The 25,578-nt window shown below is 37.3% G+C and overlaps 2 protein-coding genes and 1 non-coding gene across 3 annotated transcripts in view; 1 reads left to right on the top strand and 2 right to left on the bottom strand.

The window, feature by feature from the left end:
* Nucleotides 1-2,585: 2,585 nt before the first annotated feature.
* Nucleotides 2,586-2,670, bottom strand: Trnaa-cgc (transfer RNA alanine (anticodon CGC)). Its single transcript is given in 2 exon segments — nucleotides 2,586-2,621; nucleotides 2,635-2,670. It is a non-coding gene; the product is annotated as a tRNA-Ala (tRNA).
* Nucleotides 2,671-6,114: 3,444 nt separating this feature from the next.
* On the bottom strand, nucleotides 6,115-16,565 carry LOC111323185 (ATP-binding cassette sub-family B member 10, mitochondrial). Its single transcript, XM_088762392.1, has 13 exons — nucleotides 16,014-16,565; nucleotides 14,348-14,554; nucleotides 13,816-14,018; nucleotides 12,287-12,421; nucleotides 11,686-11,756; nucleotides 10,999-11,074; nucleotides 10,745-10,880; nucleotides 9,989-10,084; nucleotides 9,224-9,513; nucleotides 8,538-8,718; nucleotides 7,725-7,768; nucleotides 7,586-7,620; nucleotides 6,115-7,322 (listed from the first exon to the last, which is right to left on the bottom strand). The coding sequence occupies exons 1-13, from the start codon at nucleotides 16,360-16,362 to the stop codon at nucleotides 7,091-7,093; spliced, it is 2,055 nt and encodes a 684-aa protein (XP_088618518.1). The 5' UTR covers nucleotides 16,363-16,565; the 3' UTR covers nucleotides 6,115-7,090.
* A 5,316-nt stretch (nucleotides 16,566-21,881) lies between these two features.
* The window catches only part of LOC111323223 (bone morphogenetic protein 2-A), a 31,446-nt gene continuing 27,749 nt past the window's right edge, over nucleotides 21,882-25,578 (top strand). Inside the window, exon 1 of the mRNA XM_088763492.1 lies at nucleotides 21,882-21,934. The gene's annotated coding sequence lies outside the window, so the exon portion shown is untranslated. The remainder of the gene's footprint in view (nucleotides 21,935-25,578) is intronic.

Genomic DNA, 25,578 nt, shown 5'->3' with positions numbered 1-25,578 from the left:
ACAAATTGTCCGATGTAGGTGTGTCTGGTGTGTTCTTCGAGTGGATCGCAAGCTACCTTCATGAAAGATCCCAATATGTTACTGTTAACGGTGTACGATCAAAGCTACAACAAATTGATATCGGTGTTCCACAAGGTTCTCTACTGGGTCCCAGACTCTTCACAATATATGTCAACGATTTACCGAACTCGTCCGAAACTGGGTGCATTCATATGTTTGCCGACGACACCACAATTTATTACCTTGGGAAAGGAGTCGAAGAAATCATTGATGCGTTAAATTTAATATTAAACGACTTCAAAGTGTGGTGCTGTAAAAATCACCTGACTGTTCACACTGGTAAGACCGTGGCAATGTTAATTTCCAGTCAAGTCTTTGTCGGACCAATGAGACCCCTAATGTTCGGAAACTCTCACATTTACTTCACCACCAAATCTACTTGCTTGGGTGTTGAAATTGATTATAAACTGAACTGGAAACCGCAAGTTAAAGCCCTACACTACAAGTTTGGAGGAAAGCTAAAATTCCTTAAAAAGCTCAAAGCCCTACCATCAGGTGTACTAGAAGAAATATATTTTAAAGGGATTGTCCCAAGCATCACATACTGCATTGCTATTTGGGGGTCCTGTTCACCATCTACATTTAATGAATTGGAACATTTACACTTGAAAGCAGCCAAACTAATCCATAAACTGCCCAGCGAAACTCCTGACTCTGACGTCCTTGACCTAGTTAAATGGAAATCATTAGGCTATATTTACAAACGTAGACTCGCTTCTATAATGTATCAAGTACATTATAATAGTTTACCTGATCAACTTACTGCCCTTTTCACAAAACGCAACATTGATAGTAATTATAATCTAAGGCGTATTAATGACTTTCCGCATGTACGGTGTAACAGTGACCTTGGTAGGAATAGTGCAAGGTACAGAGGGCCCATTGTCTGGAATTTGCTGCCTAAAGCCATCAAGGATGCTTCCTCTCTACAGCTTTTTAAACAAAAACTTAGACAGGCCTCAAGGACATTAGATCGCATTCAATTCGAAAAGGAGGCCTGTGTGATAACATCAAAGCAAACGGATTTTTTATACTTTTAAGTCCTTGAAATTTCTTTACTTTTTCCTTAGAATTGACCATATATTTAAGTAGTTCCTTTTTAGTTCCTGGCAGGTCCACACCAGCCTTTGGGTTGCCACAAACCGACCTGCCTTAACAAAAATTATATGTATGTATGTATGTATGTATGTAATTGCGTGACGACAGTAACAATGGCAATATGGCAGTCCCCAAAATATAGCTCCAGATGCGCGATATTAAAAACCCGAGTTCACGCAGATATGCGTCTAGTTCACAAATACAACAGACATGGATAACTGAAACTTTACATTTTCAATAACTCCTCATTTATGAGGAGGCAAGGTTACAAGATACCAAGAAATGCAAGAGTATTTTTGAAAGTGCAGCAATGTTTTGCCACGAATTTTAAATTACTGTCGAGGAGGCTACACGCATTTGTATCTTTTTTCGGCATTCCTCATCGCCTTAAATCTTTTTTTGTTCAATTTTTGTTTTAATATACTACTAGTATAATTAAAGGGCTCGTTTAATTCTTCGTGAGCTGTCAGTTTTGATTAACCGCATAGACACCTACCAACAGAGAGTGTTCTCTACGTTGATGACAGAAATGATGGCGCCTCTTTAGAATACATGCTGCGAATTTTTTGCGGGGCCAAAGCTCCAGTTGAATAGATGATCGAGTTGATCCTATCCTATCGAGGTAAAGTAAGATTAGAGGTACAAGTTCCCACGCTTATTGATTATTTATGGTAGTTTGTGAGCTTGTGCATTTGTGCAGCTAGCTAGCTAGCTAGCAGATGTTTAAATTCCATCTGGCGTAGATAGCGAGATGTTTCTGGATGTAATCCCTTTTATGGGAATGTAGTATAAGGTAATTCGTGGATGGAGTTTTAACAATGGTCAATTGTCTTCAATTCAGCAGATCTTTAACTTCACCCGTTACGACTATATATTTCTTGTACATGAAAGTCGCCGTGATAATTTTTTGCACGAGTGTTCATTATATCATTTAGTCCGAATATAAAGGTTTCATCTCGTAAGGATGCTTGGACGAAAACGATTGCTGTAAAGTCTAAACGCGTAAATTTATTTAATATATATTTATCAAGCTGGGGTGCTTGTACCATTTTTGGCGCGTCACTAGGCCAATTGTATCACTTATCTGTAACAAAATTATACACCTCGAATGCTTCTGAAGCTTAAGTTATACTTCAGTGAGAAGGTTGAAAATGTGTACAATAAAAACAAGAGATGAAGTCTCTATGTGGGTGCAATAATCGTACATTAACTGAACCCTCTGTCAAAATGCCTTGAAAGATTCAAACTTTCACAGAATTTCTGTAACCGCTAAAAAAGCTATTTGCGTGGCTTCCGAGCTAAAATTAACAACCTTAACGGAAGCACTTGCTGCCTTACAAAAGTAAAAGTTAAAAGAAAATTAATATAGATTTGAAATCGGCTAAGACAAAACATGAAAAAAAAAAATAAATTTTAAGGAAGAAAACTGGAGAAGCAGGGATTTGAACCCTGGACCTCCCGCATGATCAGTTCGTATGCGAAGCGGGCGCTCTACCACTGAGCTACATCCCCACGGCCAAGAAAGCGTGAGCAATTTAATATAATATAGATTCTTTATGGAATTTTTTTTTTTTTTTTTTTTTTTTTTTTTTATTATTATTTTTTTTTATTTATGCCAAGAGCTAGTTTGCATCGCATTTATTATCTACATGTTCGTATGTTTCCCTGTTTGGAACTAAAGCCCAGTTAAGAAGTTGTGCTCTTGGCTCGGCGAACTCAATTAAAAAATAAGTTCGACAAGAGCACGGCGCCTGGATTACTTTTTAATTTATAAGGCTACGCTACGCGATTGTAGCACGACAGCAATTGAAACGTCGTGCCAAACAAAACTCATAAATGATGCTACTGCATATTGGTGGGGTTGGGTTCTCGAGGCAAGTTTGTACTTCGTACGACTGTGACTATAGTCGAACCTGTCTGCAATATTAAATTCGGCACGGCAGAAGCATGAAGTCTGGACAGGGCCAAAAGGAAAAGAAAAAAAAAGTTTCGGTGGAAAGGGCAGCTCACATGCTATAGAAATGAAGATGATGGGATAATCCACTTTCGTTATCGAGACAGGAACGAAGTGCAGGAACGAGGCGCACGCTTTATTTGTGTCGACAAATTAACAGTCAACGCTGTAAGCAGAGGCGGATCCAGGAATTTTTGATTGGGGGAGGGTCCAAACTTTGGTTCAGAAAGGACTGTTGGACTCTCTTGAGGCAAATTTCTTTTCCCCCAACACCCCCCACACCTCCTCCCACCAGTCGCGGTTGCACGTTATGATTCCTTGGCCGCTAACCGTTTACTTGGAATCATTAAAAAAATCAGCCAGTTAAAAAGTGATGCATGATCCTGTCTCAAAGTTGTAAGCGTCAGGTCTGATAGGGGGGGTCCGGACCCCCCGGACCCTCCCCCTGGATCCGCCACTGGTAAGAGAGTAAAAAGGTAGTCGATGCCCCGAAAATTAACGCTCTTCATTTCGTTCACGAGATGGATGATTCGAACCCCGGTAGTGGCGGGAGGCCCGGGGTTCAAACCCGAAATCGAAGGCGTTTGTCGAGGATAAGAGTAAACAGTAATTTTGGTCAGCGGGCAAATCATGATGAAACCCGCGAATATTGCGAAATCCCGCGAAAGGATGACATTTAAAAACTGAAGACAATTTTTGACTAAGACATTAGTATGCGTAATGATGGTGACGACTCAGTAAATATATGAAAATAATATATGTGTTCTGCGCTTTCATAAAATGTATGAAAGCGTTCCTCGCAGTAATAAACCCCAATTATCTAGTACGGTTGAAATAAGGCCAGAAACTGAACATTTTAGATTCGTACGGGATTTGAACCTATGACCTCTGCGATACAAGTGCAGTGCTCTACAAACTGAACTAACAAGCTAACTGGGAGCTGGTCATTATGTTGGTTTGTATTAAACCCGTCAATGAATTTGAATAAATGAAAATCATATATGTATACTGCGGTTTCATGAAATGTATGAAAGCGTTCCTCGCAGTAATAAACCCTATTTATCTAGTAGCGACTAAGTACTGTAGACAGGACTTATTGACTTACCCTGTTCTGCCAACAGAAGAGCCAACGTGATAGGCATGCAACGTCTACTTTCAGTGCTTATAACAAGTGTAAAATTATTAAGTCGTAAGTGAAAAAAGCTGTTCCTTTAATTTAAAACGGCAGTCACTTTGAGAATAAAGTATCCCTTTATTTGCCTGTCATTATATCTGTAGTGAGGTCGCTGACACCAAAACGGGCTGGCTTTCTTTATCATGGCCTTGCATCGAGCCGGTGCACTTTAAACAGAAGGATGAGTACAACTGCGGAATTCTCATTTGTCTCGAAAGTAGCTAACTCGCTATGCACCCACACACGACACTTAGTTTTAAGTTTAATACAGAAGTTACTATTCTCATTAAATAATGAGGCGTTAAGGTACGAAATATTTACCGTCACAAGGTAACTAGCATAACCGCTCGTCAGGCTAGCCCCTGGAAGAAGTACATTCTATTAAATATACCTTAACAACCACTTATTTATATCTTAAAAGGAACCAGTTTAACGGAATATTGCATATTCTCGTTTTTCCCAATGACTGATTGTTATTTTCGATCGTTTCTTTCAGTTTGCTAGATGTTTGTGAGAGGACTCCTTTGTAGATGCAGCTTTCGACATAGCAACCGCGAACGTGCACTAATAACGTCTATGGTGTTTGGCTGTTGTTACGATGACATCCACGAGTAAGTAACCTAAGTCACAGCTTGTTTCCAGACTGCATATCCTTTAATCTTCCTAAGAATCGGATTTGATCCTGATATAGAGTTAAGAGTCAAAGTATGAGACCTGACCCAATAAAAAGGAAGACATATTCAGTAAGTGCATGATAATGAAATCTTTTCAGTTCGCTGTTGGAGAAATATCAACTGACGTCTGCATAGTGTGCCATGACGACGATGGAGAAAATTGGCCGGGATGCGATAGTTGTGGCCAGTACTTCCACGCAAGTTGCATTATTGTGGATTTCTCGGATTCTCTCTGGCTACTTTGTCTGCCCTTGTTAATTTAACAACATCGTTGCGGATTAGTGACGTAAATTGATAGTAGAGAATAGTCTTCCCAGTTTGGGACTGGCTTAAGACTAATCTAGGCTGTGAACAATTCGGCTGAAATTCCCGTTATTTCACGAATTATAATTATTTGACGTTTAAGTGTTGACAAGTTTTTCGTATTACGTAAGTGAAAAAATTGACGCTTTTCAAAACTTTACCTAAATTTAAAAAAAAGGTGATCTTGGATTAGGACACTTTTTGACAATTTACTGATGGGTTGTAAAGCCTAAAACAAATCAATAAATTGTCAAATGTGTCCTAATCCAAGATCACCTTTTTTTAAAATTTAGGTAAAGTTTTGAAAAGCGTCCTTTGCTCTACCAGTTAAAATAATGAGCACTCTATTACGACAAGATATTCTCTCGTTTGCCATCAATTAAAGACGAAAAAAAAACAACAGAAACATTGGGAAAAGTAGACAGGCCTGAAATTTAAAGCTCATAGCAGCTTTAAGATCTGTCTACTGAATAACGTTTTTACTTCTATTGCCTGTGGTGAATCCTTGTAACGAATCTTCGAATGTTTTTCAGCATGAAAATTTTGAAGAATTCTTCAAACTGAGAATGTTTGGTTCTTGTCAGTTCCAAAAGACTTTGTCAAAGAGTAAATTCATCTCAGTTTCCAGAAAAATTGTGCATCCCACTCAGCTTTTTGGCTTTTTTCAACCTTCATAAATCTCAATAATCACCACGTTTCATTTCCAAAGAGGTAATTATGATTGGGCTTTGGGAGTGGGGGAGAGGAAAGCAGTGGGTGGGCTAAGGAGGGGAAGAGCTTGGATACGAATGCTACCGGTAATGATAGAATGAGCCCTGTCAGAAAACACAATGGCCATTAAAAACAGTAAATTGAGGAGGAGAATGTTTATTTTAAAATCTCACCCATTTTCCCTATAGTGCTACTTTCACAGTCAACTGACCTGTTTTCCAAACTTTTTAAGTGAAATATTCCTTATCTAGAGTATTAATCTTCATCTCTTTACAAAGCTGTGTGTATGTCCAAATCCATGATATCAGAGATGCAATTATTAACCTTGGGATAACCATCATTTTGTATTAGAAGATAGTAGTATTCAAAAATAGTTTTACTAGTTAACTTTTTTTGTTTTTAATTAATACACTCACGGATATTGTGCCAACATATTTTGATTGATTAGATACACATTCACAAAAAATGAATAAAGAATTTCTTGCTTCTATATCTTTTTAAGAGTAACATGAATCATAAAAATCATTACAGAATAAAACCACAATGGAAAGTGACAGTTTGGGTGACAAAATGACAATTCAACCAAGTTGATATTTGACAGCATATCTTAATCAAAACATGTACTTAGACATTACTTAAGTGATGCAACTTGAAGTATTTACTCACAAACTCACAAACTAGCACTCCAATTAACCCTAAAACTCACACGAGCAGCCAAGACAGAATTTCTCCTAACATTATCAAATGAATACAATATCAAGCAGAAAAAAGATGAGAATAAAGAAAACTATCAATTAGGGGATGATTAGTTGATCCCCTAACAAATTCTCCAAACCAACATCATAAGAATTGTATAGCAGACAGTAAGGAGATCTTTGAATTGAGAGGGTTAAAAGAAGAAACAAGACCACCTTTGGGTGGCCAATGGCATAAGGGCAGCCAAGGACACATAATTTAATATTGTGCCCAAGCTTAATTGTCTTGTCTATTTGACTCATCTGAACTCACTCTTGGTATCATTTCTCATTTGATTTCTTTCAGAAATCACTACTTTTCACCATATAAGTCACAAATGATATAAGTTAGTGCTTGAACAAAGAGCCCCTGACACCTACTTCACTGAAGAGCAATAGTTTGCTTCTCAACTAACTTTCGAAACAAACCATTTGGCTCGGCCATTAATTCCATATAGGATCCAGCCTCAGAGATTTGTCCATCACTCAATACAACAATGTTGTCAGCATTCTTAATGGTTGACAGACGATGCGCAATAGTTATGACTGTGCGACCCGTCATTAACCTCTCCAACGCCTCTTGAACCAAGTGTTCACTTTCTGCATCCAGGGCACTATGATGAAAGAAAAAGTGTGGTCTGAATTGTCAAAGGACACAAGAATAAATGAAAGTAAACTAAGCCTTATGCGATTTGTAGACAAAGGGGATTGAAGGTGCAGAGGTGAAAAAGTTGCATACATACTCATGTAAAGTTAAAAGAGCCAAACTACCCATTCTCAAAAGCCAATTAAGAGATTGATCTCATGAAAAATAGTCTAATGGTTAAGGGTTTCCTGGTAGACTCAGTCACTGTTATTGATGATTCAGTAAAAGTACCTTGTAGCCTCATCTAGGAGCAATATGGAGGGGTTCTAAGAAAAAAAAGAAAACATTTTGTTCATGAATGAGAATAAAGGATATCTGATGAACACAAAACTTACGAATTTAAAATCATTTAATAAAGGGTTTTAATCACCTTCAAAATTGCTCTTGCAATAGCAATCCTTTGCCTTTGGCCTCCTACAACAAAAATGCATTGTACCATAATGATTGAAAGATAAATATAAAGGCTGCAATAGATGGTTCTTGTCTAGTATTTAAATTCTGTCAATCAGTTATTGCACTACATTTAGCTTTTGTTAGCTGCTGGTAACACTATGATTATTGTATATAGCTTTTCACTATTGATGATAAAAAAACTATTGCATGTACCTCTTGATGAGTTTGCGTTGGTTCACTTTTAAAGTTAAAAGCCAAGTTTTTTCCCCTTTAATTTAGGGGCCAAGTGTGAAGGAAGAACAACAAAAAATTAAAAAAAAAAAAAACAACTGGCAATACATGCAACAACATGAGATTTGGCCCCAAACACAGTTCTGTATTTTGTATTTTGGCAGCTGTATTTTTTTTCTGTATTTTGGCAGCTGCACAACAAACAGCTTATTAAATTTTGACCAAACAAAGTGCTTGTAGTTCTGGGCCAAGTTGTTTGAAAGGGGATTAATGTTAATCTAGGATTAAAAGTTAACCTTGGCTTTAATTTCTCGTGTAGAAGAGCGCGTTAAAGGGCAAAGGCTTTGTTGGATCTTTTCTCAAAATGACTCGAAACTAACTGAAAAAATATACGTGAGAAAAATCCCTTTCCAGAGCTATTAATTAAAGTAAATTAAAAATTTATGCTAACCATGGGTTAGGTTAATCGTGTTTTGAACAAACCAGCCTTAGAGAAATGTAACTAAATTGCCTATTCTGGTAGTAACAGAAAGTGTGGAAAATTATCATGAACACTGACCTGAAAGCATTTGTCCTCTCTCTCCAACAACTGTGTCCAATCCATTAGGAAAGCTCTTGATGAACCCATAAGCATTCGCTTGCACAGCAGCATCTAGGATGTCATCGTTAGTCACTTGCTGACCTGTATTAGCTCCATATGCAATGTTATCCGCAATTGAGCATGAGAACAAAATAGGTTCCTTAAGAGAAATAAATTGGATTAAAAATTATTAGTCTCACTTGAAGGCTTTAGCATATTCTAAAGTTAAACAAACACTAGTTACAGGGTTCGTACACTTTTTCAGGCCAAAGATTCAAGGACTTTTCAAGGACTTTCCAGGACCCTACTTAGAAATTTCAAGGACTTTTTTGTAATGACAATTTTTCCTCAAAACCAAGAAAAATGTTACTTCAGATACAATGAATATATGAAGTTCAAAATGTTACTGTTAACATCTATGTTTTGGGTTTACCAATGGTGCAAAACAAAAGTAGATATTTTTCAATGCTGTTCAATAAAAAATCAAGGACTTTCAAGGACCCAAAACGAAATTCAAGTACTTTCAAGGCCTTGAAATTGGCCTCCTGAAATTCAAGGGTTTTCAAGACGCGTACGAACCCTGAGATAAAGACGAAGGGAACAAACAGATGACCTGGAGGAGGAATAGTTTATTCGAAATCTTACTTAGACTTGATGTACCACACCTGATGAACAGTTCCAACTGCACCTCTCAGCCAATCAGGTGACAAAGTTTGTACATCATGTCCTCCAACTAAAACTTGCCCCTTTCCAGGGTCATAGAGACGAAGCAGTAATGACCCCAGGGTACTCTTTCCAGATCCACTTGGTCCAACAACTGCTGTGATGGACCCTGCAGGTACCTCTAGGTTTAGTCCACGGAATATTTCCATGTCAGGGCGTGATGGATAAGTAAAATGAACATCCTTAAATATAATACCATTTTTTAGGTCATGCATGTCTGGACGTAAACCGCCTATAAAAAGAAGAGCAAGGTTATTGAGAAATGTACTGTAAAGAAAAGACAAATACGTGAAAACCTCATTTGCAAGGTTGCCCACTTTAAAAGAATGAACAGGCAACGCATTTTCTGCTTACTTTGTGTGGTTTCCACCGGTTACAGAGGATGTAAACTCAAGATAAAGGGAAGAGATGGTTAGCACATTTAGAAACTTAATAACACCAATTTCTCCTAAGCAATATTGCAAAGTTTAATGAAATTCTGTAGTTGTTCAAAGCTCATCAGATTCTGAATGAGTTGTTTAGTTCTACAATTTTTCATTCACACTGGTTATGGACAGCTACTTGATCATCACACCCACCAAAAAAGCAGAACAACAAGTGTACATATCTTTTTTTATTATCATTATTATTTGTTGTGCAGAATAAAACTAAGAACTATAATTGCTGGCTATGAGTAAATTAATTCCAAATTTACAATCACATCTAACCTGTCAAGGGTATGGTAGGATTCCTATCAATCAACTCCCACAGACGCCCACTGGCACCAATTCCTTTCATCAATTCTGAATAAAATGAACTCAGTCCTGCAAAAATTTATAACAAACAAACCAAGGTGAAATGCTATTGCATATGAAAATGCCCCTTAATACAGCCTGGATCTAATTGTTGTGTTCAAAGTAAAAGAACAATTTTTTTTATTATTTTGGATGGAATGCCTGTACAGCTGGTAAATACATTCACTATGTAACCTCAATGGCATTGTGTCCAGTTTTCTGTCTGTTTGGGGTACATACACAATCAAACATTTGCAACCAATCACAACAAATCATTAGGTACCAAGAGAATGACAGTGTACGATTTTGGGCTGAGAACTTACCACTGTTAAGATGAAACTTCTAGAACTCAAACCTGGATTTTTCAAGCAAGATATGTGTACTACCAGAAACACTTAATAAGTCCACTTCAAATTTTGCATTTCCTCAGAAAAATTCTCTTCTACAGCAAACTAACTAGAAAATCATTAAGTTAAACAGAGTAAACCATCAAGTTGACTAACAATTTTTTCTGTCAGATGTCAACTACACCATTGTATGAGAGAGATTTTAGAGAAGAGTTTAACTCTTAATGATTGGATTTGCAAAAAGTTCTACATATCTCACCTATAATGACTGAGAGTACATGACAGAAATAGCAGCTTAAAGTTTGGTTCTATTTAGTTTCTAGTTTTGGAATAATTCACTCACCCCCAAATGAGATTCCCACAAATCCGGCATAGAGCAGAAAAGATGTAAGATCACCGACAGAGATCTGAGCGCTTGTCATCATCATGCCACCACTATACAACACAGAGAGCATGATGGCATTACCTGAGAGCCCTGTCTGTAACACAAATAACAGTATGTGTCCCATTAAAGGAGAACTAAAGCAAATATTTACTTGAACGCTTTCATCATATAATTGCAATTGCACCTTATGAAAAAACAACCAGAAAACTCACAAATCCAAAGAACACTGCTCTGGCAAGTGCCTCTTTCTTTGCCAACTTGAAAACATCTTCAACACTGTCTGCATATCTGCATTTGCAAAAATAATAAAAATAAAACAAAAATTAGCACAAACAAATGAATAAAAGACACTGAGTCCTCACTAGACAGTTGATAAAAACTTTTTGTTTCATATTCTAAAATAAAACAAACTTGGAACAACCTAAAAATAGAACTTGTTGTCCATTTTGGATGAAAGCATCAAAACTGTTTTATTGAGTCAAAGAGATGGCTGGGGTCAAAGAGTACCTGGTGTTCATGGACAAGATAGTGACCTCTTAAAGTACCCTCTCCTCCCAGAATTGTATACAGATACTAGCAAATTATCAGGAGAACATGACAAAACTGCTTAGAAAGGGGAGAGGAGGGAGGGTAACTCTCATCCAAGCAAATGTGTCCTCTAACAAAAATTACCTACATGTAATATTTATTAAATGATCACAGAAGGTATCCACACATGGTAAGAACATTCAGTGACAAACTCTGCTGTGTCTCGTGTGCCACTATTTTGTTCATTATCACATTTTGGCATTGTCTGTAATCTGTTACTGAACAGATGCATGGCATCATGCAAGTTATTTGTTAATCATAACAATCATGTGGATATTTTGAAAAATACCTTCCTACCTTAGGAAACTCACCTTTCAATTTCCTTCATCTCCTGTCCAAATGCTCTCACTGTTCGTATATTGCTTATTCTTTCTTCTGCAACCTTAAATGTTTAAGCAAAATAATAATAATAACATCTATCGTAAATTCTATTTGAAAACTAATTTTAAGTGTTGGCCAGCACTTTGTAATCAAAATAGCAGTTTTCCAAAATGTGCTTTTTGCACTATTGTAAGTCAAGGTAAGATGGTCTCTCTCTCGATAAGTTACAAAAGTTTTTTTATCAGCCAATTCATTCATTTCTTGAGCAGATACAAACTTAACAGCCTAATGGAGGTCAATTTAATATGCAATTCAATGCATTCATCCTAATGTACTTCTGAAGTCCCTTTTTTGTTTATTACTTAATATTGTTTATTTGTTTACTTTGCCATTTGGTAATTATAACACATAATTTGATAGAAATACAAAGAATAACATGTACATTAATAATAATATAACTGACAATTTAGCACAAGGGGAGGAAACCCATGGAGAAATCGAGAGGCTTAAGCAAGCTACCTGAGGCTCAAAATATTCTACAAAAGTGAGGTATCAGTTATGTTTGAAGTTGAAAAGAAAAAAAAAACACACCTGAGTAGATCCTGCTAAAGAGTCTTGAGTTCTCTTAGTGATGTTACGCAGATAACGTCCATAGATAATAATGGCAATAGCTACTGGTGGGACAATACCAAGGACAATGCTAGCTAACTTAGGTGACACATAAAACTGAAATGAAAAAAAAAATGAATATATACTAGTCTAGGGTAATTAAAAGATAGTTATGCTACGGTACATTCTTTTGATAGTGACATGGTTTATGCGGAGATTCATCCACCTGCTGTTCCAAGACTTACATTGAGAAACATATCTCTCAGAAGTTATTTTCTGCAAGAGAGAAAGTATACATGTACTCTACAAACAAAGAAAATTTTGCACTCTGGTAAAAAGTGATGAACTCAAGAATTCACACCCCCTTTATTCTTCTGAAATCATGGTTATGTTTCTGTTCACTCGCTGTGCTCCACCTCTTGGTTAGCTCAATGGATAGAGCACTGGACTGTTGTGCAGGAGGTTGAGGGTTTGAGCCCCCGCCGGACCAACACTCAAGGTCTTAAAACAACTGAGAAGAATATGCTACCTTTCTATAACATCAAGAAATGGTTAGATATTCTAGTCTTCTCGGATAGGGATGAATAAATGGAGGTCCTGTCTCCTGCAGGGTTAGGGGTAGGAGATGTTAATTTCCCACTCACGAGATTACTGTGTGATGGATGTCCTCCCCCGGGTGAGATGGGTGGGTTTCTAAATACACGACCCCACCAGCTCTGCTGAATACTCCATCATGTATAAATAAAGAAATCAGTCAGTCAGTCACAGCAATAGCATTAAAAGTGACATTTCATAGCCATCAACTGAACAATTTTAAGTCAAAATGATTGGCAAAGATTAAATGAATAATGATAAGTAATATGATCATTATTTACATTATAGTCATCCATACAATTGGTTCGGCTTGAATTATGTCAAATGATCACTAAACATAGAGTGAGGATGCAGGGCTTGACACTAACGGTAGCCCACTAGCCAGAGACTAGTAGAAATTCAGTTTTGGCTAGTGGTTTTCAATTTCCACCAGCCAGTTTGGCTAGTAAACAGACTGAAATTGTCGTAACATCTAAAAACATCTAAGATGTCACTAGCCACTTAGTTAGTAAGTTGAAAAGTTAGTGTTGGGCCCTGAGGATGTCAATTTTTTAACCCTTTACAGCCTGACATCAGTATGCATATTCTCCATACTGTTGTTCTCACTACATTTCCTGAGCTGCTGCAAAGGAGAATTAGTTTAACAATCAACAGTTTCTTTGGTTGATGATCATTCCCTTAATTTTTGTGAGCTTATTGTGTCATTCAGGGAAGATATCGTAAGGAGAAATAAGATGTTGGTCACTCTTAGGGATTGGAGGGTTTATTAAAAACATTGTAAATGATATATCAAATATAATTGTAAGTGAATACTAATCATCTTAGAATATCCACTTGTTCAAGAAGAAACCAAAACAAATGGCAGGGGCTGTACTGCATGCGTCAGGTAGCTGGAATAACACTACAATCAAACTCACCATCATTGACACTCCAGCAACTGACTGGGCCACAGCTCGTAAACCATCAGACACATTGTCTGTCACAGCCTTCCCTACAAGGATGGTATCTGCTGACAAGCGATTGATCAGTTCTCCAGTTCTTGTTCTGTCAAAAAAGGCTGTTTCCTGTTTTAATATGGCTTTAAAGAGTCTTTCACGAAGCCGCTTGATAACTTTCTGGCCTAGAAGGAAAGTGAGGGTAAATACCATTTATCACATTTTCACTGTGATAAACAAAGATAATCCTTCTTAAAACACTATTAATGGCAAAGTGCATATGGAGAGAACTAAAGGCAAAAATACCAAAAAACTTTCTGAGACCTTATTTGAATCTTTTTTCTTTAATAGATACAAAAAGGTGTTACTTTTACTCAAGGAAAACAGCACTTCTAAATTAAGAAAAACTTTGGGAATGGTTTTTAACTTGAATTTTACAGAAACTTTTAAAACTGATGTCTTTTTAAGCTGTATAAACTAAGACTGACAGAAAAATACAGCTTTTTTTCCTCACCAGATACTTGAATCAAGTAAACTCTTCCAAAATTGGCCGCCCCACCCAAAACAAACACCCCACAGAGAATTTTGCAGACATAGGACAATGTTTCAACCATTTGTGTCGTATCCTGGCTTGTGCTGTAAATAATGTCAATGATCTTCCCCATACAAAATGGTACAGACATAGTCACAGCTGAAGATATGAACAAAAGGCCAATGGCTCCTGTAAAGAGAAGATTAATAACTACTGTAAGTTTCAGATTGAATTTCCACATCAGGAATTTTATGAAATAAATGTCAGAGCCCAATAAGGATTGAGTGACAGATAACAACAGATCAAACACCCTACTGATCATTGACTGTCCAAGTGACTGACCAATTGACTGACTGACTGATTGATGGGCATATACATGCATGGTCTGATCAAATTATCAGCTTGAAATTTTAAGCCTTACGTGTCCATAATTGTAGGACAACATACTTCAATTTGTTTCACTTATTATAATGAGTTTTGATCAAATCATAATTGGAGTATCTCCCTCCAAATCATGGAATTTAATATTTTTTTTTACCTTAAATGAAAAGAACTTGTTTCAATTACTGCCAGCATAGTAATTGAATATGATATTTGCTATCTCATCCCATCTATGAATCAGCTCATGCAGTTTTGAGTATCTCCACAAAAGGGTTTGGCTGACAGCTCCTCAAGAGTTGCAAGACTTTCATTAAAACAAGTCTTTTAGACTTTATGCTCATTTCTAATCAACCTTATAACAGTCACATTGCTTTAAGCAATTTTTTTTCACCCACCCTCCCTGTTTTCAAAATCATTGAGGGAGGGGGGAGGGGAGAGGAAGAGTGATTTAAAAAAGACTTGTACTTTTTAAATCTGTTTTTTCATTGTGTAGGGTCTGGGGGAAAATTATTGTGTTGGCAGCAAGTATAGAAATAGATTGGTCATGAATCTAACAATCATCTTGGCAAGGATAGTCCTACTAGGGATTGATCTTCACCTTTAACACCCTAACCGCCTCCCGGTTAGCTCAATTGGTATAGCGCCGGACTGTTGTGCGGTAGGTCGAGAGTTCAAATCCGGCCGGACCAACACTCAGGGTCTTTAAATAACTGAGTGGAAAGTGCTGCCTTTGTAATAATATCTGCAAACGGTTAGACTTTCTAGTCTTCTCGGATAGGGACGATAAATGGAGGTCCCGTCTCACAAACCCTTAGATGTGATTTAAATTTGTGGGACGTTAAAGAACCCACACACTCCTAGAAAAGTGTAGGGTATGTAGTGCCCAGTGTTGGGGTCTATCTTTGTGCAGTGTCTATCCAGGGTGAATTAGGGGGAGGGGTGGTGCCTCGCATGGACCTTGTGTTCCGTTTGCACTAACCCTTCCGGGTCTATTCACACCCCGTAAAGTCGTTAAAACAAAACAAAACACCAGCATGCCAGTGTGCGTATTCTCCATACCGTTTTCTCTAGATTTCCTGAGGTGCTGACAAGGAGAATGTTAGTGACACTTAAGAGCTTTTTTTAGTCAGAAATAATTTCCTTTACTCACATGACCTTAATGTGTGATTCAGGGGTGACATTGTAAAAAGAAATAGACACTAGTCTCTTCTATAGGAGTGAAAAGCTAAGGTTGAAGAAGAAAAAAACAAAAACAATTCAAGTTTACCTGCAAGGCTCTTATATTCTGGTTTAGCCAATGACAGAATACGGAGTAGATCATCACTCTTCAGTTGTCTTTTCTTTTTGTTCTCTGGCTCAATTACCGTTCCTTTATCAGCATGTTCTTCGCTGGCAAAATTCCGTAAAGAGCCCGGCAACACTCTGCATGGATATCTGTTAAGTTTTTCTCGTCTTTCCAAGCTGCTGAAAGTTCGATTTTCGAGCTTAAAATTCCAGGCATTTGTCCTGTAAGAACACTTCCAGCATACATTCAGTCGTGAGCGGGTACACGCGAAAGAGGGAAAAATTCTTGACCGTTTGAGGATCAGAGGAGCAAATGTGCTGGTAGCAGACATTCTGCGTTGCTACCGGTACCTGTGAAGAAAAAATCGAGTGGCGCCTCCACAACCTGCGATAATAACGATTTCAAACAAACGTCTGTCCATCACCGCATATTCATACTGATAGAAGTGTTCCCTTGCAGGTCTATCCTGATGTAATTTCGAAGCGTTTATACAACACCTGAAGACTTTCTGCTAACTCACGTAAGTGAAATACCGCTGATCAACGAGTTCGTCAAGTCGATAGACGTTGGTGAGGGAGGGGTGGGTAATGAAGGTTACGTAATCAAATATAATACGCAACTTTGCAAATATGCGTCCAAATGAATGCTGGGATATGCCGAGCCAATGCCAGGCTAGGTCACTAAAGAGGAATGTTGTTAGCTCAATTTCTGTTGTTGTGGCTTGAGATGCCCAAAAACGCCTTACAAATTCTCTTCAAGTTGTGTGTTTACAAATCTTTTTTCTGTCCATGATGGGCTGAGGGTATCTTTGATCTGTGTGGGAAGGTGAAAATAACTTTAGACATCCCGAAAGGTAAATAATTTTATAGGAAAATCTTTTACTTTCAATTCATGCGTTCGTGCCGAACTCCGTAATTGTTACCTCTTTTGGGCAAGAATTCCGTATAACCCCATACTTGATTATGCACTCAATTCTTGGATAAAGGAAAGCAGAGGAAAAACAATAGATTTCCTTTGGAACTACGGCTTTGGTTTTGGTTGGTATGGGGTTATACGGAAATCTTTCCACGAATAATTGAAATTTAAGACTAAAAGCGAAGGAATTAGCGCTGGAGTTACAAAAAAATGAAATTCTCAAAGGCCTAAGGACTACTACGGCCGGAAAATGTAACCAGAGCTTGCTGACTTCAAGTGAGGCTTTACGAGATTTCAGCTATTATTCGGACTGGTAAACTTTTTTTGGCCATAGGTCTTAAAGATATTGTTCGATCGAAGGTTTTGTCTTTAAATTTTTCAACTTTCGGAATTTTAAGGCAATTTTATGGCCATGAAGTTATGTCATCAATGACGGTAAATATATTATAGCCCGTGTCTCTTAAACGCAAGAGATGCGTTCGTTTTTGCTTCTGATCGGTCTGTTTTAGCACTTTATTGAATAAAGAGATATTTCTTGATTATTTTTCCTTGCATTTTGTTAATAATTTTGGTCAAGAGGATATATTGTACAATTTGTGTTCTCATGAGTTTATATTCCCGAAGCTTCTGGACTCAGCACCTCCTACAACAACAACAAAGATAAGAGGTTGCGCGAAGCAACATGCCCCTTGAGCGATCTGGTACCGTTTCCGCCAGCACGGCACTCATTCTGACCCCAATATTACCCAAGTCGCGTATTAAATATAGTAATCCTACTTTTTCGTCATAAAACCTGATTGAAGCTTGTCTCGTCTTTTCGACGCAATTCCTCCCCTCTAATCCCTGCTTACTCATAACAGCTACAGTTCTCGCGAAAGCCAGTGTTCAAGCGTTTGCCCGTTCTCGGTATTTTTGCATGTGCCTTTTGAGCTACAGTTTCTTTTTTTTTTTTTAATAATTTTTAGCCATCATAGTCGGCATGATCATTGTTACAACACAATAGCAACCCGAAATAAACTTGTAAAAGCTTTCACGAGATGTTGAATCACAAACTACAAAGAGCAAAATGCACCTTTAAAGTCTCCGACTGTATTTTACCATCAAATGCACCTTGAATATTGAATAACCGAGTCCACCAGTAGCAGATATATAAGAATCTACGCGAGAAGAAAGAAGATCAAAACAGTCAAGTGTGAAGCGAGTGCTCGGCAATACTGACGCTGGCTTAAAGGTTAAGCCTTAGCGATTTATCGACACCTGTATTAAACCTAAACCTAGCGGATTGACGTAAACCGCGTGTAGGGATGGGTGAACATGTTGGCCTTTAAAATACCGTACCGCACAATATCAGAGGTTGCACATGACGTGACCAGCAAACGACAATATCAAGCAATATCAAACTTCTCGCTCTCTGCTTTAAGCAGTTATAACGCTTAAATTAAATTTTTGCAATAACTGAGGATAAGAGGCTACCAGCTATTTTATTTACAGCTTTGATTTAGGATTATGCAAAAAATTGTGTACGAGGTGTACAAAGTAAAACTTTAACTTTGTCGCATGCCGTAACCGTGCTCGTCGTGTTCAAATTCGCTGTTTCTAGCGGTGCGATAGGTATAATGATCATGAATTTATCCACTAAACGAGAACACAAGAAGTGCTTCGAGAGATTCTTGATCACTCACCGAACCGGAGCTAAGAGTTTCTCTAGATCAATGGGAAACCGAGAGAAAAAATACGGAAATGTTTCATTGCGTGTAAAACTATTGCCTTGATCACGGCCCGAACATCAAAACAAACCCCTCAGAAAGGTCATTTGTAATTCTAGGAGTAATATATCTATATTGAAAATCTTTGAAAAAAATGCTTTGTCACGAGCCGGCTGCGAGTTGCATTAGGTGTTAGGATCTTTCCAGAGTCTTCTGAAATAGGACAAGCAATTAGAGACATCGCAGGTTTGTTACACTAACCCACTGGGTCATGGGGTGTTTTGCATGACTCATCGAAGTAAGGGTCAAGCAGTTTTTCAGCTTATAAGTGTACTAACTCTTTAACTTCCAAGATCTGATTGTTAATTCTCCCCTCTAGCTGTTACACATTTCTTTGTTAGTTAGTTATGAGAATTTGGTGTTAGATCAAGATAACAACTTTTACCTGATAAGTTTTAGTATTCTCATTACCTGTTTGTTGGACAATGCATGGCTGTCATTAGGAGAAGTTACAGGCTAATTATCTCTGGGAGCAGCAAAGGGTTAAAGTTAGGTAATGCCGTACGTGCGAGTGCAGCATTCAACATCACATTTAATTTAATATAACAATTACGTTCAGGTGATTGAGTTTCAGGTCCGGATGAGCAGATTCACCTTTCAGATCATGCTACAGAAAAACGACCGCAAAAGCAAATAGGCTTGCTTAAAAAGGTCTTGTTTTCTTCCAGACTCCAGACCAACGTAATGTTTTTGTGGCAATATTTTTGCAAGTCGAAATATCGACCTCAAATTTCATTATCAACCGCGTTGTTAAATCAAACCGTCTGTTCCGCTATTTTTTTTCTTTTTTGTTTTTTGTTTTTTTTGTTTTTTTTTCCTACAGCTATCTACACCGGACGTTGTCTCTTTGAGACTATTGTTATTTCCAAAAAGCTAAAAAAAAAAAAGTGTAGCATGATATTTTAATCCTTTTTAGTTACGCGTAAAATTCCACATCTGTAAATGCTCTACAAAGACATTGTGAATTAATATCGGAAACAATTGATCAAACTAGAATTCGAAGTCCAACGGACAATGTGCTCCTTATCAAACCTTTTCCCTCCGCATTCACGTACGTGGCATATCCATGATTAGGGTTATATTGACTTTATACCGTGAATTGACTTTAAAACGTGGTCCACTTTTTGGTTAAGAGTTCGTATATAGACCGAAGCTCAGGCATACACCGGCTCATGGGGCTAAAAAAAACCGAGAAAGAAAAATTTGGGGACAAGAGCGACAAAACGAGAACAGTAGCATTGGAGAGCTATGCGGTTCCTGTATCAAAGAGGACTTTGTCTTCGCAAAATTTTCTGAAGAAGGTTCTGTGATGGACAGATGCCAATTGTTTTTTGACACGTAGGTAATTCGGGTCAGTAAAATGGGTTTATTTTAGGTTGGGTGCTGTCCAAATCGACGAGTTCACTAACATCGCGTATCCGTTGAGGTTTTAAATAAATCAGCTCAGAACTTCCCAGATAATCTGTACCACACGTTTTGGACACACACTCCTGTACTTATGGAGATCGAGTTACACGTGGGTTTTATGACGATTCACTGAATATTGTATCCTGTACAAACCAGTATCCAATCACCGTAGCTAAATCATTTAATCATCTTCAATCAAATTAACAATCACTGTATATAACAACAACTTGTGAATAAAATTTAATCTGACAAAAAAAAAAAGTATCGCACGAAGTAAAACAAACTTGTAATTTGTTGATCAAGTTTAAGGCCCTTGCTCTAAAATGTTATCAAATATGTCTGATGGTTTAACCATTAATCTCCAATGTTACTTCGACTACGACAAAGTGTATTTTAGAAGCACAGCAGCCATTCTGTAAGTATCATCTGAATCTTTAATTCTGAAAGAGCTATGTAGTATAGAAATGTTTTAAAGATGTCCAAAAAAGACTGATAGAGCAAGAAAGGTAAAAATTAACTTAGAAGGAGAAAAGATAGCTTGGAGTGGGAGAGAAAAAAAGAAAAACGAGGCTGACTGCTTTTTTTTTTTTTTTTTTCATGATGCATGCACAATTCTAGATGGTCGATAAATGAATAACTCCTTTGTCACTGCAAGAATACAGGAGACACCGTATTTCAGGTGCTTTCAAGTTCACACTGAGGTCAAAGTTATTCAACGTATGCAAATAAATGCACGTCACGTATACCTCGAAATATACCACCACAATGTTTTTCAACAGTTGGCATTGCTCACAACTAACCCGAAAGAAGATCGTGAAATTATTTCAGTTGACTAATCTAAGAATTGACCTGATTAGAAAATAATACACATTGAAAAAAAAACTAATCAAAAGAAAACAAAATGAAAACAAAAAAACCAATTTGAGAAGTCTCAGCCTTTGCCCTTTTATGAATTACAGGGTTTTTTGGGTATATTTGCGTTTCTACTCAAATGGATTCTATATAAAGACTGTTGGAATTGAATTAACCAATAATTTTTCAGGTACCACACAAGATAGTGCGTGTGAGTGCACAGCGATGTGGGCGTAACGCAAATAGTTTTCCTTACTTTTAATTGCGACCGTTAGTGATTCAAGTGTTTAGGAAGAGGAAAATATCAATTTGTTTTCCAGAAGCAACTTCAACCATTTGAATGACGCTCAGTGGGCGATATGGCTTGATATATATATATATATATATATATATATATATATATAGACATACATGGTACAGAATAGGGGCAATGACGGAGTTCATTGATTAATCCAGTTTATAAATGTGCTTATTTTACATGGAAGGTCTCCGAGACTGAGGAAGTTTCCTCGTGAACTCGACCTCTATTTCACCTAAATTCGTTGTGAAGGGCACAATAAAAGAAAGCGAAGGGTTTTTGCTGTAGAATATGTAAGGCACTTCTTGCCTCTACATCCGTTCAGGAAATTGTTAGATTACGTGGGTAGAAACGAAGTTACGCTAAAATCGGGCTCAGGTCATGCTAACTTCCAATGTTGCCCACAAAAATGACCGAAAAAGGATTGGTGCTTGAATCCAGGTTAAAAAAAAAATATCGCGCAGAGAATAAACGGGAGCAATATGCCCTCGTGACAACGTAATAAAAAATACTTGAAAAAGACTTAAATATGCTGAGTCAGAGGTAATGCTCTTTATAATCGAAGTCGTTTTTGTGTGTTTTTAAATAAAACCAGCCTAGAAAGCTTGTAACCACCGATGAGAACTGATAAATGAGAAGGGCCTTCAGCTGTATTCGACTCGAAGGTAAAACATACGTTGTAATCGCAAACTCTATGGGATCGCCATGAGGGTAACCTTTCGAAAATACTGTGATTTATGCTTAAGAATGTCAATAATGACTTTATTCCTTTTCAAAAGAAGCTATGGGACATAATTTACAACGAGATCAGTAAATGAAAAGACTGATTTCAACGTTTGCTCTGTCTTTCAGTCGTTTAAACAGTTGGTAAAAATGTTTACATTTTTCGTGAAACAAGGTAGTTTTCTATTTCTCTATTGAATCTGCCCAGGCAGCTAGTTAAATAGTGAGAGAAACTACAGGAAAATTGGACCTTTGGGTTTGTGACATAATAGTTATGTTACAGTAAACTATTCGCTTAGGTCCATGCGTTGGTTTCACATCAATCAGTATTAATTAAGACTGCAACAATTTCAACTGTCACAGTGACAACTACTGCTCGAGTAAAGTTGACATCATCCAAGGATGAACAAAGTTGCAGCTATTCAACAGACTTTCAGAATCTTAGGTCAGAGTTCTCATCAATACGATCTCGCTTTCGAATTAATCTCGATGCTCAGTCGAAGTTACCTCGTTTCTGTGCAGAGCTAGTGACCAAAGGTTCTCTTCTTATCATTATTGATAACATTGCTTAAACTCTGTATGGATAAAAATAAAATAATGCATACAGAATCGCGAAAGCCGCCACTTGGACTAAACTCAAAAGCATCACATTGTTAGTTGCCTATCGCTTGTAAAGGTCACACGAATTGCACTTTAGTTGAGTTCATCACGACAAATACCAAGAATTAATCACGAATTATGTCTAGGCAGGATATACTAAGATTTTAAACTCCGCCATCCGCGAAGAATGACACTGAGATCTTAGGAAAAGTTGTGTTTCGTCATCGTGGTGTATTCCCGAAGAATGATAAGAAGTTAAGGAATTATTCTTGTATATGTCATGATGGGGTCTCTCGAGGTGCGGATCAAGAGTTTGCTACGGTATTCTGCTAGTCTACCTTTCACGAGGAAGATTAGATTTGTAGTACATATCAGTGCTTCTCATCGAAAATGTCAGACGATAACACTTTATTTCTAGTGGCGATTAGAACTGAATGTCAATTCATGTTCCCCCAACTATATGATTTGCTTAACACCGCGTGCTTGGCGATGGCCCTATCAGTCGAGGGTATTCGCGATTTTAGGAAATCCGCTTCTCCAAGCTTGGCTTAAATATCTTTACCGGAGAAAGATAAACTAAGTCATTTTCACATCGTATCCTGTTACCATGATTTTTTTTTTAAGGTTTCTATACCTATCGTTATCAATCTAAAATATCACTGTGAACTTTGAACAATCTCATGTCTCGAACTCAAACATTACTGAGAGAACCTGCATGCTCAAATATGCTAAAGATCCTTGAGTTGCCGGTCTTTATATGTTACAAATGTTTCTTCGGTGCTTCGAAATGTAGCTGAACTACGAGATATATGTAGTTTAATAATGCATAATGTTATTGCACTGACTCTGGAGGTCACCTCAAATTGGTTTTGTCAAGTTCAAAAAGGTTTTTCACAACTTTTCCGAACAGAGGCATTCTTCTTGTTGGCTTTTAAGGTAACCAGAACCAATTAACTTTACTGATTTTAGCTCTGTTGGACTACAAATATCACTAAGTTTCGTCTTTTATGTTTGGTATCTAAAAAGGATTCTACTTTGAGATAAAAAAGTTTTCATAGATCAGACGCCGAGTACTTGAAACAAAGTCGTTTAGACTCGGATTTCTTGATCAACTAACAGTCATCATGAAAAAATATTAATCTTGTCACTTTGGTGAAACGCTGGAGCTCTTATTGGAACGTACAAACATACGATGGTTGCAGAGAAATCTTCATTTACAGTCTCAACTTTATTATACATGCAATTTTGAATGCAATAATCATACAGAGCTATAGCAATGGCATTGGTATCAATCCTTCGTCTTTGCATCATGGCTTATTCAACAAAAACCCTGGCAATCAATTCGCCAAAGGCCATCGAAGAAATCCTCATCCCAGATAAGAAGATTAAGAAATCCCCGAAAAGATTCCACTTTAAATCAAGAGTCATTTTGAATAGAGGCCAGTTCAACGAACAAAGTGTGGAGGATTCTTGTAAGCTATCGTTTATTATTAAAAAAAATTAATCCATGTCAACTTTGTTCATGTTGAGTAGCGTTATAGTTTTAGTTGGAATTCTGGGGGTAGTTTGGAAAAGCCGGAATCCGGAATTCCGCCGGAATATTTCAACGTCTGTTTTTTTAATTCAAAATAACTCGGATGATTTTCCGAAGAGCGTCGAGCTCCGAATATACCTCGATGATTAACCGAAAACTATCCGAGGGTCTCCGAAGTTACCCGGAGATCCTCGAGGAACAATCGAACCCCCGGCAATGGTGCATTCAATGGCATGTGTATGTGTAGACGCAATGGTAGATGCACTGATGCACGCAGTGGTACATGAATTAAGTAGTGTAGGCAAAAGAACATAGGTGATACACGTAATAGAAATGCAGCAGTGCACGCCGAAATGCATGCAATGGTAAATTGCTCACTACAAAGATGAATCCCGGCCACTATTTTTATCATTAAATATTCTTAATATATATGAGTTAAATATCTACTTAATGGCACTTTTTATGTACTCATTCTTTAATGACAAGCTACCAAGTTACTTTAGAAATTATTTTATATCAAATGAAAAATTTCATGGTCACAATACTCGATCAGCCTCAAACATATTCATCGATTTAAAAAGGACTAATTATGGGAAATTTTCATTGAAGTTTAGGGGAGTAAAAATGTGGAATGAATTACCTAAAGACCTGAAAGAATCAAAATCATATACACAATTTAAGAAATTAATGAAAATCTACCTGCAAAATCATAGTTAAATTCTATGCTAGAGATATAACTTCAAATCGTAATTTTATCAGCAAAGCAGCAAAATATCTTACGTTCATAATTAAACCATTTGCTATAAGTTACAGTTTTCATTAGGTGGGGATCTTTTTATAAAAGCTCAGTAGAGCTTGCTAAGATCTCAAGCCATAATATTATAGCTTATTTTAGCAGGCTTATAAGGCTATGTAATGTAACGACAAAGGCAAATAAATACTTTATGTAAATATTGTATTGCACGCAACGGTACATGCTGCATTGCACGCAATGGTACATGCAGCAATTCACATAATAAAACGTACAGTGAGTGGGCAATAGACTATGCAAAAGCGTGCGCAATAGGACATGCTGTAAAGCACTCAACAGCACATGCAAGAACGTGCAAAAATCAGTGCATTATAGGATTGCAAGTGGTATAATTCCTATATATTTCAGGCTCATTGCTTATTTCAAAACGTAGCTATATTTTACATTTTTCTGTAGGCTAAGTAATCAGTCAGCCCAGGTAGAAAGATCAACTTGAGTGATAGACAGGGTAATTACATTTTCTCATCTTGTATCAGAAAGATTGCACATTCCATATTTGTGTCATGGTTTAGCTAACAACCTCAAGTTAACTATCAAAGCGTTGGAAGCGAAGTAAAACTGACCTAGGCCAGCCAGGGAGAACAATCAAGTACAATTTGACCCGAATGAATATAAATAGCTACCTCCAATTATTTCATTTA

The sequence above is a fragment of the Stylophora pistillata genome, chromosome 6 (assembly GCF_964205215.1).
Source record: "Stylophora pistillata chromosome 6, jaStyPist1.2, whole genome shotgun sequence".
Lineage (NCBI taxonomy): Eukaryota > Metazoa > Cnidaria > Anthozoa > Scleractinia > Pocilloporidae > Stylophora > Stylophora pistillata.
The sequence above is the reverse complement of the archived record's forward strand: the minus strand, read 5'-3'. Positions and strand labels throughout refer to the sequence as shown.